Source organism: Caretta caretta, chromosome 13 (genome assembly GCF_965140235.1).
Source record: "Caretta caretta isolate rCarCar2 chromosome 13, rCarCar1.hap1, whole genome shotgun sequence".
In the NCBI taxonomy this organism is placed as follows: domain Eukaryota; kingdom Metazoa; phylum Chordata; order Testudines; family Cheloniidae; genus Caretta; species Caretta caretta.
In genome coordinates, this window is record NC_134218.1 from 3,163,960 (window position 1) to 3,181,548 (window position 17,589).

At 55.8% G+C, this 17,589-nt stretch overlaps 1 protein-coding gene across 1 annotated transcript; it reads right to left on the minus strand.

Annotated features, from left to right (window-relative positions):
• Positions 1 to 441: 441 nt before the first annotated feature.
• SRXN1 (sulfiredoxin 1) lies at positions 442 to 8,753 on the minus strand. Its single transcript, XM_048820544.2, has 2 exons — positions 8,257 to 8,753; positions 442 to 1,267 (listed from the first exon to the last, which is right to left on the minus strand). The coding sequence occupies exons 1-2, from the start codon at positions 8,485 to 8,487 to the stop codon at positions 1,064 to 1,066; spliced, it is 435 nt and encodes a 144-aa protein (XP_048676501.1). The 5' UTR covers positions 8,488 to 8,753; the 3' UTR covers positions 442 to 1,063.
• Between the last annotated feature and the right edge of the window lie 8,836 nt (positions 8,754 to 17,589).

The following is a 17,589-nucleotide window of genomic DNA, read 5'->3' on the forward strand; positions in this document are numbered from 1 at the left end:
AGAGACACCCCTGTACGCGCCTGCCTCGGCTCACACCTACCTCACAGAGACACCCCTGTACGCGCCTGCCTCGGCTCACACCTACCGCACAGAGACACCCCTGTACGCGCCTGGCTCGGCTCACACCTACCGCACAGAGACACCCCTGTACGCGCCTGCCTCGGCTCACACCTACCGCACAGAGACACCCCTGTACGCGCCTGCCTCGGCTCACACCTACTGCACAGAGACACCCCTGTACGCGCCTGCCTCGGCTCACACCTACTGCTGACACCTGAAAGTCTGCACACCTGCCCAGGTTCAAGCCTCGGGCATATGCTGCACCTGTGCTGTGTGATTCTTGCACAACGGGCAGCGTTCTCTGCCGGCTCCTGGACACATCGCCACACGGTGACACACTGGATCCCATTCAGTTTTATTACATAAATAGGTTAAAAGAGTTTCCCCCTGCAATAAAATAAATCCCAAGTCTCCCCCACAGCCCCTCCTTTCCCAGCTGAGTGCTGGGACATTCCTGACCTCCCCTCCTTTCCCATAATATCTGGGCTCTGGGGTCAGAGCCCAAGCCCTGTGTGGCCTTGCTCCTTGCCGTCCCATTGAGAGTGGGAAGCGAGGCTCCCTCACGCTTATGATCGATAGACACTCCTGCAGCTGCAACCCCGCCCCATCTCACCTGCAGCCGGGAGCATGGCCTCTGCATAGAGGCATTTCTGCCCAGCCTGCTTCATGGTCCCTGTTAGATCTCAGCCCCTGGGGCGACCAGCAGCAAAGACATGCAGAAAACCATCCAGGGCTTAGCTCCCGTTGCAAGACAGGTGTCCCGGCTGCTTCAGCCTGGGACATCCCAGGTGGCAGGTGCAGAGTCCCTGGAGCCTGGCAAAGGGCTCCCCCTGCAGGTGAGGTTGGGTGTGGAGGGATCAAGCGGGCAGCTCCCATTCCTAGGGTTGATAGCAGGTCTCTGATATAAGGTAGGCGGCTCTGGGCTTCAGGAGTCAGGCTGCCTAGCGAACAGCTCCCGCCGCTGGTCTGTTGCAGAAGGTCTGTTCTGACCAGTGAGCAGCTCCTAGCGCAGGTCAGGGGTGGAGGCGCCCAGGTAGGTGCGAAGGTCGCTGATGTTCGACGGGATGATTTTGGAAGGAATGGTCTCCCTGTTCAGCCGCTTGTATGCTGCATAGCGGTGACACCCCCCGAAGGAATAGAAATAATCCCCCCCTTGGCTGCCTTTGATCCAGAGGATGTCTATGGGAGGCACCTTGTCTTCTTCCTCCTGGGGAGCAGAGAGAGAGCTCGAGAAATGATGTCATAGAATCATAGAATATCAGGGTTGGAAGGGACCTCAGTAGGTCATCTAGTCCAACCCCCTGCTCAAAGCAGGACCAATCCCCAGTTAAATCATCCCAGCCAGGGCTTTGTCAAGCCTGACCTTAAAAACTTCGAAGGAAGGAGATTCCACCACCTCCCTAGGTAACACATTCCAGTGTTTCACCACCCTCCTAGTGAAAAAGTTTTTCCTAATATCCAACCTAAACCTCCCCCACTGCAACTTGAGACCATTACTCCTTGTCCTGTCCTCTTCTACCACTGAGAATAGTCTAGATCCATCCTCTTTGGAACCACCTCTCAGGTAGTTGAAAGCAGCTATCAAATCCCCCCTCATTCTTCTCTTTGGCAGACTAAACAATCCCAGTTCCCTCAGCCTCTCCTCATAAGTCATGTGTTCCAGACCCCTCATCATTTTTGTTGCCCTTCACTGAGCTCTCTCCAATTTATCCACATCCTTCTTGTAGGTTGGGGCCCAAAACTGGACACAGTACTCCAGATGAGGCCTCCCCAATGTCGAATAGAGGGGAACGATCACGTCCCTCGATCTGCTCGCTGTGCCCCTACTTATACATCCCAAAATGCCACTGGCCTTCTTGGCAACAAGGGCACCCTGCTGCCTCATGTCAAACAGCAGCAGGGAGTTAGCCCCATCCAACCCATCGTCCAGGGTCTAAAGACCCACCCCCTCAACACCTAGTCACCCCCGCTGAGAGCTCCCCCGCAGCAGCGCCTGCTCAAGGCACGTGCTGACGTTACGCTGCTGGCAGAGTTGGTATAACCCCGTGGCACCAGCACACTCTCAGCGTGAACGCAGGAAGAGCAGTCACAAGCTGTCGCGGAGTGTGGGGGAGTCCATGCCCTGCACCCCTCTTCCTGGGATCCACTGAGACTCTCAGCCAGCCAGTAAAACAGAAGGTTTATTGGACAACAGGAACACAGTCCACAACAGAGCTTGTGGGTACAACCAGGACCCCTCAATCACGTCCTTCTGGGGGAGCAGGGAGCTTAGACCCCAGCCCTGGGGTTCCCTGTGTTCCTCTCCCCAGCCTCCCAAACTGCCCACTAACCCCACCCAGCAGGTTCCCTGCTGCAGCCTCTGTTCACATTCCTGGGCCGAGGTGTTACCTCCCCCTCCCCCTCCTGGCTCAGGTGACAGGCTCTCAGGTCTCCCATCCCCAGGGCACATTCCCAGGTCAACACTCCCCCCTCCCTGCTGAGTCACTTCGTCACATCTCTCCCCCCTTCGAGACTGAACTGAGCGGGGTCACTGTGACCAGTGACCTGGGGAAGTTTGGGGCCCCCTCTCCGGGACAGCGCATCCGCTATCAGGTTGGCACTTCCCTTCACGTGGACCACGTCCATGTCGTAATCCTGCAGGAGCAGGCTCCATCTCAGGAGCTTGGCGTTGGCTCCTTTCATCTGGTGCAGCCAGGTCAGGGGAGAGTGGTCGGTGTAGACGGTGAAGTGTCGCCCGAAGAGATAGGGCTCTAGTTTCTTGAGGGCCCACACCATGGCCAGGCACTCCTTCTCGATGGCCGCGTAGTGTTGCTCCCGGGGTAGCAACTTCTTGCTCAGGTACACGATGGGGTGTCTCTCCCCCTTTTCATCCTCCTGCATTAACACCGCCCCCAGTCCCGTGTCGGAGGCGTCGGTGAACACCACAAAGGCCTTGTCAAAGTCCGGGTTCGCCAGAACTGGGCCACTGACCAGAGCCTCCTTCAGCGCCCGGAAAGCCACCTGGCACTGCTCGGTCCAGACCACCTTGTCTGGCTTCCCCTTCTTGCATAGCTCAGTGATGGGGGTGGCTATGGCGCTAAAGTGGGGCACAAATCTTCGGTAGTATCCTGCCATCCCAATAAAGGCTTGGACCTGCTTTTTGGTGTGGGGAGCGGGCCAGTCTCTGATCACCTCCACCTTGGCTGGTTCCGGCTTTAGGCGGCCGCTCCCCACCCGATGGCCCAGGTAAGACACTTCCGCCATCCCCACCTTGCACTTCTCCGCTTTTACAGTCAGCCCAGCCCCCTGGAGTCGGTCCAGCACTTGTCTAACCTGGGACACGTGGTCCTCCCAGGTCTGGCTAAAGACACAGATGTCATCAATATACGCCACGGCAAAACTCTCCATCCCCCTCAGGAGCTGGTCCACCAGGCGCTGGAAGGTGGCCGGCGCTCCCTTGAGGCCGAAAGGCAGGGTCAGGAACTCATAGAGCCCCAGAGGGGTGATAAAGGCCGATTTCAGTCGGGCATCTGCATCCAGCGGCACTTGCCAGTAGCCCTTTGTAAGGTCCATGGTGGTAAGGTACCGAGCTCCTCCCAGTTTGTCTAGGAGCTCGTCCGGCCTGGGCATGGGGTAGGCATCAGATACAGTGATGGCATTGAGCTTCCGATAGTCCACGCAGAACCGGACCGACCCGTCCTTTTTGGGGACCAGCACCACCGGCGAGGCCCAAGGGCTGGCAGATGGCTGGATCACCCCCAAAGCCAGCATGTCCCGGACCTCTCTTTCCAGGTCCTGAGCAGTTTTCCCTGTGACTCGGAAGGGGGAGCATCTTATCGGCGGGTGCGACCCTGTCTGCACCCGGTGGACAGTCAGATTAGTGCGTCCAGGCTGGTTGGAAAACAGCTGTCGGTACGGATGCAGCACCCCCCTGACCTCAGCTTGCTGGGCAGGGGTTAGCTGATCCGAGAGGGGGATTGTTTCCAGGGGGGAACCAGCTCTGGTCCCAGGGAATAGATCTACTAAAGGGTCATCTCCCTGCTCTTCCCACTGTCCACACACGGCCAACACCACATTCCCCCTGGCATAATATGGCTTCATCATATTCACATGGTACACCCGGCGGTGGTGCGCCCGGTTCGACAGCTCCACCACATAGTTTACCTCATTGAGCTGCTTGACGACCTTGAAAGGGCCCTCCCAGGCGGCCTGTAGTTTGTTCTTTCTCACAGGGATGAGAACCATCACCGGATCCCCGGTGGCGTAGGCACGGGCCCTTGCCGTGCGGTCATACCAGACCTTCTGCTTCTTCTGGGCTCTGGCCAGATTCTCCCTGGCCAGGCCCATGAGTTCAGCCAGTCTCTCTCGGAAGATCAGGACATACTCCACCACTGACTCTCCATCGGGAGTGGCCTTCCCCTCCCACTCGTCTCTCATCAGGTCCAGGGGGCCCCTCACCCTCCTTCCATATAACAGTTCGAAAGGCGAAAATCCGGTAGACTCCTGGGGCACCTCCCTGTACGCGAACAGCAGGTGAGGTAAGTACTTGTCCCAATCCTGCGGGTGCTGGTTCATAAAGGTTTTCAGCATCATCTTTAGCGTCCCATTGAACCTCTCCACCAGCCCGTTGGACTGGGGGTGATAAGCTGAGGCCCAGTCGTGCCGGACCCCACATTTCTCCCACAAGCACCGGAGCAGGGCCGACATGAAGTTGGAGCCTTGGTCTGTCAAGACTTCCTTGGGGAACCCCACTCGGCTGAAAATGGTCAGGAGCGCATCGGCCACGGTGTCTGCTTCAATGGAAGCTAAGGGCACTGCCTCGGGGTAGCGGGTGGCAAAATCTACCACCACCAGAATGTATTTCTTCCCCGACCGGGTCGTCTTGCTGAGAGGCCCCACGATGTCCATGGCCACCTTCTGGAAAGGCTCCTCTATGATGGGCAAAGGTCTCAAAGCCGCTTTCCCCTTGTCCCGGGCCTTCCCCACCCTCTGACAGGGGTCACAGGATCGGCAATACTGCTGGACCGTGGTAAAGACCCCGGGCCAGTAAAAGTTCTGTAGCAACCTCTGCCGGGTGCGCCGGATTCCCTGGTGCCCTGCGAGGGGGATGTCATGGGCCAGGTGCAGGAGCTTGCGGCGATACTTCTGGGGGACCACCAGCTGCCTCCTGATCCCACAGGACTCTACTTCCCTTGTGGGAGCCCATTCTCGGTATAGGAACCCCTTCTCCCACAGGAACCTCTCCTGGCAGCCTCTCCTCATGGTTCGTACCACACCGAGGTCGGCCAGGTCCCTGAGCTTCCGCAAGGAGGGATCTTTCCTCAACTCGGCCTGGAACTCAGCGGCTGGGGAAGGGTTGGGGACCGGTTCCCCCTCAGTGGCCAGGTCTGAGGCCTCCGCCTCTCTGAGCCGTGCCCCTCGGCCCTCCCTTCCCACCAGGGTAGGGTCCTGCGCCTCCGGTGCGGTACCCTCCCCGAGGTCAGGGAGCAGTGGCCCTCGCCGGCTCTGGCTACGGGTCACAACCAGGGCGGTCTGGGGCTTGCTTGGCCAGTCCTCTAGGTGTCCCCCCATCAAAACTTCAGTGGGCAAATGGTGGTGTACCCCCACATCCTTGGGGCCCTCCTTGGCCCCCCATTTCAGGTGTACCCTTGCCACGGGCACCTTAAATGGGGTCCCGCCCACCCCTGTCAGGGTCAGGTAGGTGTTGGGCACCACCCGATCTGGGGCCACCACCTCGGGCCGGGCCAGCGTCACCTCTGCGCCCGTATCCCAGTATCCATTGACCTTCCTCCCATCCACCTCCAGGGGAACAAGGCACTCTCTCCGGAGGGACAGCCCCGCGCCCACCCTGTAAACCGAGCACCCTGAGTCCAGAGCCTCCAGCCCTCTGGCGGAGCTGGCCTGGGGTACTCTTCCCTCCTGAGCAGGTGGTAAACTGGTAGGCCCCCTTTCCTGGGTCGTCTGCCCCTCGTCCAGCTGGGTCCCTACCCAATTAACCCTGGGTAGGTTGGGTCTGCTCAGTTTGTCCCTGAGCCCAGGGCACTGGGACCGTATGTGGCCTCTCTGGCCACAGTGATAGCAGCTCAGGTCACGTTGGTCCCCTCGAGCGGGTCGGAGGGGCCCGACGCCAGGCGTTCCCCTTGGGAGGGGGTTCTCCCTATTTCCCCGCTGGGAGGCCCCCTGGTGACTCTCTCTCTGCATCGGGGGGGGCCTGTTCTTTTGGGACTCCTCCCGGCTACCCCCTGACCGACTGTTCACAAACTCGTCGGCCAGCTGCCCTGCGTGCTGGGGGTTCTCGAGCTTTTTGTCCACCAACCACAGCCTCAGGTCGGAAGGGCACTGTTCATACAGTTGCTCCAGTACAATTAGGTCAAGCAGGTCCTCTTTAGCTCGGGCCCCAGCTGTCCACTTGCGGGCATACCCCTGCATCCGGTTGGCCAGTTGTAGGTAGGTGACCTCAGGCGTTTTACGCTGACTCCGGAACCTTCTCCGGTACATCTCGGGGGTCAGCCCAAACTCACGGAGCAGGGCCTGTTTGAACAGTTCATAGTCCCCTGCCTCCGGCCCTGTCATCCGGCTGTACACCTCCACGGCTTTGGGGTCCAGTAAGGGGGTGAGAAACTGGAGCCTGTCTGCAGGGTCAACCCTGTGCAGCTCACAGGCATTCTCAAAGGCCGTCAGGAAGCTATCTATGTCCTCCCCCTCCTTACGCTGGGCCAGGAAGCACTTATCAAAGTTCCTTGCAGTCTTGGGTCCCCCCTCATTCACCACAGCCGGGGCCCCACTGCTCTTCAGCCTGGCCAGCTCCAGTTCATGCTGTCTTTGTTTCTCCTTCTCCTGACGCTCCCTCTCCTTCTCCTGACGCTCCCTCTCCTTCTCCTGACGCTCATGTTGACGTTGTTTCTCCTCATGTTGACGTTGTTTTTCATGATCCTCCAGCTCCCTCATTTTCATCTCCCTCTCCCATTCCAGCCGCCTCCGCTCCAGGGATGGGGAGCTCCGCCGGGAGGATCCCCTGCTGGGTGCTGGGGTCAGGGTGCCCTCGGTATTCGCTGGGCTTCCCCCAACCCCTCCCCCAGGCATAGGTAGGAAGGGTCTCGGGATGTCCTCGGCAGCAGTCTGACCCCTCCCAGCCCGGTCAGGCCCCGGGGCCCAAGCTGCGTCTGCCGGGCGGCTCCCCTCAGGGACAGGGATCGGGTCATCCAAGCGATCCCTCTCCTCCAACTGGGCAATCAGTTGTTCCTTGGTGGACCTCCCGATGCGCAGCCCCCTCTGCCTGCACAGCTCCACCAGGTCACTCTTAAGGCGTTTAGCGTACATCTCCCTGCTGGCCACTCGCAGGCCGGGCAGCTTCCCACGGTTTCCAGGAAAAGCCCTTAGTGTGCCAGTCCTTCTTGAGGTCACCAACTCTTTGCCAGGGTCGAGCTGCAGACTCCTCCGCCCCTGGGACCGCTCGCTGCAATCCCCCGGGGGACCCTGTTACTGCAAAAGTCTTTCTCTCTGGTCACACATTCCCAAGGGTTAGCCGCCCCCCGAAACCGTCTCTCTCTGAATCTTCAGCACGCCTGGTCCCCGTCAATTCCCCTTCGTTTTACTGTTCCCCAGTCACTTACTGCAGGAAGCGCCGTTCACGGGGTGCAGTAGATCCCACCGCTGCCACCAGTTGTCGCGGAGTGTGGGGGAGTCCAGGCCCTGCACCCCTCTTCCTGGGATCCACTGAGACTCTCAGCCAGCCAGTAAAACAGAAGGTTTATTGGACAACAGGAACACAGTCCACAACAGAGCTTGTGGGTACAACCAGGACCCCTCAATCACGTCCTTCTGGGGGAGCAGGGAGCTTAGACCCCAGCCCTGGGGTTCCCTGTGTTCCTCTCCCCAGCCTCCCAAACTGCCCACTAACCCCACCCAGCAGGTTCCCTGCTGCAGCCTCTGTTCACATTCCTGGGCCGAGGTGTTACCTCCCCCTCCCCCTCCTGGCTCAGGTGATAGGCTCTCAGGTCTCCCATCCCCAGGGCACATTCCCAGGTCAACACTCCCCCCTCCCTGCTGAGTCACTTCGTCACACAAGCCACTGTGCCCACTGCAGCTCATCACTCGGCCCAACTCTGGCTCCACTGGCATGGCCACCCCGGCGTAACCTGGGTTTAGCAGGTGGCCCCGTTCTCAGCATCGCCAGAGAAGTGCTGCCACCCCCAGGATGTGTGACCCTGGTGTTACCTGGATGGTTTTCATGAGGCTCGTCACCTTGCTCTCCTGCAGGACCGAGGGGATGGGTCTGATGAGCACCCTCATGGGGACATTGTGTATGGTGGGGATGTTGTCGGAGTGGATGCTTCTGTTCCCCTGGTCTTCTTCCGCTGGGCCCGTGCTAGCCATCGCTGTGGCCCAGCCCCTGTCAAGAGCCCCTTGGAGCACGCGCCACTGCCCACCTGCCCTCACCCGCAGCATCCACTGCTGCCCCAGAGCCCCACGGAGCGCTGCCGGGAGGCCTTACGCTCAGGCTTGGATTGCACCGTTTGGAATTGCAGGGCAGTGCAGAGGAATCTGTTCCCCCAGCCCAGCTCCACCTCGTCTGGGTCACCGCCCCTGGGTGGATTTCTCAATTGCACAAAGCTTTCACTCTGTGCTTTCAGCCTGGGGCTGGGTTTTGGGTCACCTCCCCCCACCGCTGTGTGTGAGGTGGAGAGGCTGTTTCCGGCAGGGCGAGCGCGGCTGAGTCACAGTGAGTTTGCAGTGTGCAGCGTGCTTTGCCCTCGCCCACGGGGCAGCTGGGAAGCCAGTTCAATCATCGCACCCCTGAGGCGGGGCCTGCCTTCCTCCGCCGACTCAGAATGAACCGGTAGAACGGAGTCCGGGCATCCCACGAGGAGTCCGGGGGATGGGGCCGGCCGAGGGCTTGTCTGCTCAGTATGGACCTTAAAGATCCTAGGCTGCAAGACCCAAGAGCCCGGTGTCTTTAACCAAATCATTATCTCCTTGCCCCAGCCTGGCCTTCGCCCACACCTGCCCTCCACCCCAGAGGTGGCTGCCTCTCAATGTCTCGGTTTGGGATTGTCCAGCCCCACATGCACATAAACCTCTGCTCCCAGGGTGATCACTGCCCTTAGCCAGGGAGCTCCTTGCAGCAGGGGCTGTGCAGTGTGTCGGGGAAGTGCCTGGCACGCAGCCAGTGCTACTGTAAATAACTAACCGTACGGAATGACCGTGGGCCCCAGGACTTCCTGAAAGCAGCTGGCAGTCGGGACATGCGCCTGCCATGACAGTTACGGCAGGGTCAGCGGCTGCGGTAGTGGCCGCTGGCTGGGTGGTTATAGACAGGAGCCTGTCGGTCTACAGCCCCCCGCTCTCAGCTCACTGCCCTGTCGCTTTAGGGATCTCTGGTCTGGCCGGCTGCCTCTTACCTGAACTTTTAGGCTCCTGAGGTTTCCTGTGGGTGGGTCGCTAGGAGGAGGCCTGTAGAACTACTGTCCTGTTTGCTGTGCAGGGACACTAAAGATCCCCCGCCACTTTCGTCCTGAGCCAGAATTTTGTCCCTGGCTGAACTTTTCCTTCCCCTGCTGCATCAGCTGTTTCCATTCTCCACCCCAGAGGTGGCCGCATTCCAGTGGCACTGAATGACTCGAGGACCCCTGAGGACGGACGGGGAGGCATTAAAACAATGCAAGAATATGGGATTGAGCAGCAAGGCATGAACGTCGATGTCCCAGTCGGTTTATATGTGAGGTTGGAGTAACAAGCGAGGGCACCACACTGAGATCTACCTACAGCCTGGGTCCAAATAACGGCACTGGCCCAATCACAGCTCAGCCCTTTGTTGGGTCATCGCCCTAATCCTCTTCTTGTAAGACATCCGCCCAAACGGTGCTCAGCGGGGACAGGCCCAGGAGGGGGGATGAGTCTGCCGTCCCCTCCCGCTCACGCCTGAAGGAAAGGTGGTGCCCAGCCCCTTGTCATTACTCCTTGTAACTGGCACAGGTGAGAACAAAGCTGATCGAGGGCTGGTGGGCGTGGCCGATGAACCAAGCCAAGTAGCAGAGGTGACTACCTAGCAAGGCGGGTGTGAGTGCAAGCAGATGAGATGCGTTTTGGTTTCGATCCTAAAGATGCACACACATTTAGATAGCAAATTGAGCACAGGCCTTGTGCTCCTGGCAAGTCTTTGTGTCACAAGCGGGTGCACACGCAGTGGAGACACTGCGGTTTATTCGGCAGAGACTCCAGAGCCCACGGAAGGTACGTCTACACTGCAAAAACAAAAAGTCCCACAGCAGCAAGTCTCAGCCTGGCTCAGCTGATTCAGGCTCAAGCTATGGGGCTAAAATGAGCAGTGTAGACCTTCGGGCTCAGGCTGGAGCCCAGGGTCTGAGACCCGCCCCCTCGCTGGGCTTCAGAGCCTGGGTTCCAGCCCAAGCCCGAACATCTACATCGACGGGCCACGAGTCTTTTTTTGCAATGAAGACATAGCCAGTTGGGGCTCCAGCCCACTGGTTCCAGCCAGCTGGGAAACCAAGTAAGGATGAACCTGTCTTGCCACATTGCGTTTAGGAAAGTCAAACATTCCCCTACCCGTTTGCATTGAACTCGGGTGGGGATTGATAGAGGCACGGTCTGAACACAGGTCTAGGTGCTAGCATCTCCTGGGGTCTAATTCCCAGCTCTGACACTGACTTGCTGGAGTAGCATTGTGCAAATCACTCACCTCCCTGTCTTGTTACCCACCTGTAAAATGGAGATGGTCCCTACTTCCTGGTTGTGGTTACATGTTTGGCTGAATGTGTGTGTTCTCTCTGTGTGCTGCCCCAGTTCTGTGCAGACAGCTGACACAGGAGACCTTGAGTGAACCACTCAATGACCACAAGATCCGTTAAGGAATGAAGGAGCCCGGCCAGGTTTATTGTCGATGAAGCACAGTAATAGCACCTGGCAGACTCTACAAGGATACTAAGATGTGTGTGCCCATGATAATGGATGCAGCTCAGTCAATGGTGGGACTTTCCACTGCTCCCTTGGCTGGCCAAAGATACTTCCTCTGAGATACATCTTTATACCTTGATACAAACAAATTACCTCCTGTCATCCTGACCTTATTTTTTAGGAGGGGTCGATGTGTTCCTCCTATTCTTGGGGAATATTTTGTACCATCCTTGATATCAGGATGTTCTGGTACCACTTGATATCGGGATGTGTTTGCATGAGTACTCTGTACTTAGCCCTTCTTTGGAAGGTGTATTTCTGCAATATTAGTCCTGTTCTTGCCAGATTTTGTGAGCAGGTCCTGCCTTATGCCAGGCCTCTGATACAAGGGCTTATGTCTTAGGCTCTTTTCCTATTACACCGATCATGGAGGTGTTTGGAGGATCCATTTGTAAATGCCTGGAAGATGCTTTGAAGATGAAAAGTGCAGGAGCTGGCTGTCTTATTACCCAGAGTGGAGATACCTGCTTACCTCCTGCCCAATGAATTCCATGCCCTTATTATGGTATTTAATTACTGCTCTTTATTTATGATTGTATTTATTATTAGTGCCCTGAGGTCCCAGTCAGTATCTGGGCCCCATTAGATTACATAAACACACAGGAAGATGTGATCCTTGTCCTGCTTATTTAAGAAGATCAGTGATCTATGGATGATTGGAGAAATGGACACATCCAAAATATGGACAGTTTTACATGCACGTTTATATATTTTAAAAATAGAGGAAAACAAAAGGCCCTTCAGCCTGCCTGGAAGGGTGCATGGAGGCTCACAGATCAAAAGACGAAATCCTTTCCCCAAAAGGTCCTTGGGCAACACATCGGAAGGCAGGCCAAAGCAAGAGTAAGTGGCTGTGAAAGGTGGTCCTGTGCCAAGCTGGGTGAATAGTTAAAAATCCCCTGCCCCCAAACTGGATTTGCAAATACTTTCATGGCTGAAAGCACTGTCCTCGTTTAGCTGTGATTTGTGGGGTTGTATTATCGACTCTTTCTGAGCATTTGGACGGCTGCAAGGTATTCACAGAAAGAGTCCCAAGTCCCAAGAGTTTCATGAATTTTAGCAGCCATGATGACTCATCTGCAAAATCATAGCCTGATTCAGAGTTCTCCTAATTAAGATGTTTCCCAGCCAGCCAGCCATCAGGAAGCAGAAAGAATACATTTTGATTCCAGTGACTCACCACATCATTAGTGAATTGCCAGAGGCAAAGTTCACCGACAACTTAGGCCTGGTCTACAGCTAAAACGTAGGTCGCCCTAGCTTTGTCACTCAGGGTTGTGAAAAATTTTGCACCCCATGCAATGGAGTTAGGTTGACCCTGGACTCAGCGAGGTCAATGGAAGAATTCGTCCATCGCTTTAGCTACTGCCTCTCAGGGGCGGGTGAACCACATTGCTGGAACCCCCCTTCCGTCCACGTACATAGTGTCTACACTGCAGGGCCTTAGCTGTGCCGCTGTAGCCTCTGTGCTGTAGACCCACCTTGAGAGGCTGCAGATGATTCGCTAACTCTTCGGAGCACATTTGCAAATAACAAAGCCACTCAAAGAGCTGGGATTGCAGGTGGTTTGCTCGACACAGAGGAGAGCGGCTGTGAATGAGGTTTATTCCCCAGGAGCCGGCTCCAGCGTTTGTGAGGGCAGCAGCCAATGGAAAAGCCCAGACAACTGAAATGTTCAGGTTTCAAACCTGCCTTCTGAATGTTTAATGAGGGCCCGGGCTCCTTCCCTGGGATTTTTTGGCATGCGTTTGAAGATCTCGAGATCCCTGTGGGGCTGACTCTGGAAGCGTTTTGACTGGAGTGCTGCTATTTAAGACTTCACTTCTCTTTATTTTCAGGTCAGCGCTCTGCTGCTGCTCCCAGCCTCGCGGGCTCTTTCATGAGCGGGGTGGCATTAACATAAATCTATTGCTCACCCCAGCGTGAGCTTGCCGGGGCTGCTGCTTGCAGAATTTCCAGCTCCCAGAAAAAGGAACTCAGAGGAGCAGCAACAGAAGCCACAAGGACACCTGATTGCTCTCCTTGCAGTGTGTATGGTGACACCCATTGTTTCATGTTCTCTGTGTATATAAATCTCCCCACTGTATTTTCCACTACATGCATCCGATGAAGTGAGCTGTAGCTTATGAAAGCTCATGCTCAAATAAATGTGTTAGTCTCTAAGGTGCCACAAGTCCTCCTGTTCTTTTTGTGGATACAGACTAACGCGGCTGCTACTCTGAAAAAAGGACAGCAAAGATTCCACTGTCGACACCAGGAGAGCAGCCCGTGACTGAGCTGTAGGTCACACCAGGTCCCTGTTGCTCCCTTTCTGCTTTTTGCAGGCGCCTCGGCTTATGCCCCATCTGTGCAATGAATTTGCAGAGGCAGGAGGAGAGAGCCTGCGTCTGGTTGCACCCAGGAAGCGCCCGCTTGAGGAGCACTTTAGATCAGCACATATTGGCAGAAGCAAGAGCAGGATAAGGCAGAGGGCTGCGAGATGGGGGCATTGCCGTGTCAGGCTGGAGAAAAGTGCAGGGAAGCCAGGGACAAACCCATGAGGGACCTTTCACTTGCTCTGTGCCCATCCCACTCCCTTGTCCTGTGCCCCTGCTCACAGAGCGCTGCCCTGCCTCACTCCAGCTGCCCGCGCTCTCACTCCAGTCACAAGACACTGAGCGCCCCCAACACCCATTGACTTCAGTGGATTGCTCGGGGCTAAGGAGGAGGGAGAGGCCTGTTTTGGTGCATTGTAGGGATTTTATATCTTCCTCTGAAGATACAGACATTGGCTGCACTCAGATACCAGATGGACAATTGGCTTGTTCTGCTACAGCCATTCTCATGCTTCTGCAAGGGGCAGGAGATGAGCGAATGGGGCCTTCAAAGGGCTGATGCACGTGTGTGCCTCAAAGGAATGCAGGAGAGCCAGGTGCCTCTCGGACCTTTCCCTTGTGGTTTTTGTTTATTTACCTGTTTTGTTTTTGAGATTCTAAAGCTGCCTGCAGATAAGTCAATTCATGTGTGGTCTTTGGCTCAGATACGCTTGTAACCGGAAGGGATTCTTGCTATCTATTGCACAGTATATGAAGAGTGGATTTTTAATTTCCTCTTCGTTCTGCAGGAAAAAAATTAATCAAAGGAATATCTCATAAATGAAAAGTAGCCCTGGCAGGTGTCTTGCTGCTTCTCAGGACAGCATAAAAGATCCTGGATCAGCAGTGGTTGAGCAGGGAAGTGACAGCTGATGCCCGAGGTATTTACAGGGACGGTTTACTAAACAAATCACTTGTCCTTGGACCTGTGGGTTCAAATGTGATGCACCTCAGGCCTTGTGACAGGTGTGTTACATTTTTCTACTAGTTTCCCCAGCTTTAGCCTGCAACCACCGCTCAGCCATACATACAGATCTCCAGAGACATGTGTCTGAGTAGCAGAAGTCCCTTTAATATCCCTGAATTGCATTACAAGTAATACTGCAGGTGGCCGGTTCTCGGTAGACATGTCTCACTGTGTTCTGCCAAATACAAAACCTGGCAGAAAAATCAATCGTGCACGGAAAATTATTGCTGTCAGATTTCCTATATACAATATAAACACAGAGCAGGGACTGGCCCTCCTGTCTGTCCCCAGTGCAATCAAACCAGGGGGGCTGGCTCACCCACAGCTCCAATGGATAAACCCTGAAAGAAGGTGCTCCACCTTCTGTCCCCAGAGGAAGGTAAGTTATGACAACTGTGTTTCCACCAGGGAAGGGCCCATCAGAGAAGAATACCCACAGTGTGTGTGTGATGCAGTGCTCGTGTAAATGCACGTGTGTATGTAGGCATGAATCAAAGTGTGTGAATGGCACTGCATGAGGATGTGTGAGTGGGAGAGTGAAACTCTGCATGTCTACCGGGGTGTGTAGGTGTGTAGAGGATGTGAGTAGCACGCAGTTCACATCTGAGGTTATGGGCTCAGGCGTGGCCGCGTGTGTGTGATTAGCTGAGGGGGCGTGAGGGCAGGTAGGATTGTGCCTGTGAGGTTGGGCACCTGGTGCTTATGTGCAACTATGCAGGTGTGCGGAGCTGCTTGTGCAATCAAGGTGTGCATGCATGAGCACGTGGCTGGTGTCCTGTGAGGCGAGGGGCACAGAAAAGACTGCAGACATGACAGCAGATGTGAGAACACGTGTGTACAAAGAAACGTGGGAGGCTGTGTACTGTGAGAAGGGCATGGGTACATGTGTGTGCGTTCCTACATACATGAGGCTCTAAGAGCTGGGCATGTTGGCATGCCCCTGTTGCGGCTGAGCCCTGGTCTCTTGGACCAATGCCCTCTGACACAGACAGCGTGGTGACTGACAGTCTGTCACAGGCTCAGTATGTGAGGTAGGAAACAGGAAGTGTTGTGGTGGCAGCCACCTGCCCCAGGGGCATTGCCTGTGATGGGGAGGAGGCACGGCATGCCCGTAGATGGTGCAGTCAGTTGTGATGGGGAAAGGTTGGAGCACACAGGAATGGCAAAGAGTGCTCTCCACTTGGAAAGTTGCATAGAAATGACTGTTTTATTCCCTGCGCAGCCTGGAACCCTGGCAAAGGGCAGGGGAACCTTCTTTGGCATTGTGGAAGATGAGGGAGAACAGCTTTGCCTTGACCAGCCTGCTCCCAACTGGCAGAGTGCAGAATCCCTTTCCAAGTGGCAATGCAGAGCTGTGGCAGGCTAGCTTTAGTTTCTCCCACCAGCTACAGTCTGGGGTTGGCCTCCCTGTCCCTCAGTCTGGGAATAAGGGAATTCCCCCAGGTCACCGAATGCCCTACATCTCTTCCACTCCGAACTCTCGCCCTGGGAACAGCACAGATCTGCATGGAACCTTCAGACCCTCAAAGGACACATGCAAAGGGGCCCGCAGGGTCTGGTGCGGCCCCTTCTGTCATGACAAATAAATAGTCGAAAGCATAAATTATAAATAATATAAATTAGAGCATTTAAATAGACCCCCCCCCCGAACTTTACAGTAGCACTGGTTCTCTCCCCTTTCACTGGCCTCTGCCAAAGGGAACTCCAGCTCTGTGACGGAGGGAGAGGTGATTGGGGAGGGACTGTTCTAGCCCCTGAACATCCCAGTCTGTCTGAATCAGCAGGATGCACCATTGATTGGGCAGTGCGGGAAGCCCATTGGGACACGGGGATCAGAGCACGGTCCACAGCGAGACGCCTTACTGTAACGTGGACTGAAGCCCTCCCTCCCCCCACAGTTTGAGTCAGATTGGGTCAGGGTGCCACCCTCTCAGGCTTGGCCGCCAGCACAACGGCCCAGCTCGGTGTGGCCACCTCTCAGCACAAACCCGCAGCGTGACACTGCAGCCTCAGGGGGAGCGTCGGGATGGGTGAGGAGCGGGGCTGGCCCTTCCCAAACTCAGATTGGGACTTAACGCCCTGTCACATCTCGTCTGGCAGGAGAAGGCCATCAAACCTGAGTCTGCAGGGAGAAGCGTAGGTAGCGATTTGGATAGCAGGGGAATCTGGCTTTGACATCACGGACCAGCTCACAAAACCCATGCTTAAGGACTTTTCCCTTGGGCATGTTGGCTGGGGTTTTAGGAGGTTTTTCTGCCTTCCTCTGGGGCATTGAAGGGAGACCAACTGGGCATACCCAATAGGACAGATAGTTCTGGCTATGGCATGTGGGCCGTGGGCACTGGTGGAGCTTAATCCTTCCTGGCGTCTTGTCCTACATTGCCGTGAGATTTGGGATGGATGGAAACTGCAGAAGCGTTAAGTTTTGCTCCCGTTTCTCTCACTGTAAGGGTCTCCCACCATAAAGCACTGGATTGTGACAGCTGCACAACTCCCCGGAGAGTCGGTAACTCACTCGAACAAGGGAAACTCTCTGCCTCCCAGAATGGCCCTCCAGTTGCTGGGTATGTGTTTGCAGGATTGCCAATCCCCCAAATCCTGAGATGTGTTTTAAAAATCACGAGATTGGTTTTAAAGCCTCCTGAATTTGGGGTTTTCTTTAATTTACCTTCTGGTTTTTGAACGTCTAGGGGATGCTCAGGTTAGGGTTCTAAACTTTTCTCTGCACCAATAAGGGCTAGAATCTTCCTATATGTTTTAAATGAAAGCTGAGATTCTGACATATTCCCCTGATTCCAGGAGTTGGGGCTTGCCCCAACACCTGAACTGCCAAATGGGCACTCGCTCCTAAAGCCAGGGGATGGTGAGATTTTCTATCAGTCCCATGGCTGCGGCGGGAGGGAATTTGCCCTGGCTGGCTTGCCCTGCAGCCCTCCAGTCAGTCACAGAGCAGAGCACCTCCAGAGAGGCGCTCCGAGGGTAGCACAGACAAGCCAACAAGGACAGAACTCAGAGACATATGCACATAGGCTCACCCCCTTCCACCGGCCCAACAGCCGCACAGACACCCCTCTCCCTCACAGGCCCAACAGTCACACCGACATCCTTCCACTTCACAAGCCCAACAGTCGCACAAACACCTCTCCCCCCTCATAGGCTTGTCAGCCGCACAGAATTACCCCCTTCCACAGGCCTGTCACTCATGCAGCACCCCTCCTGTCCACAAGACTGCCCTCCCAGAAGCCTGTCCGTCAC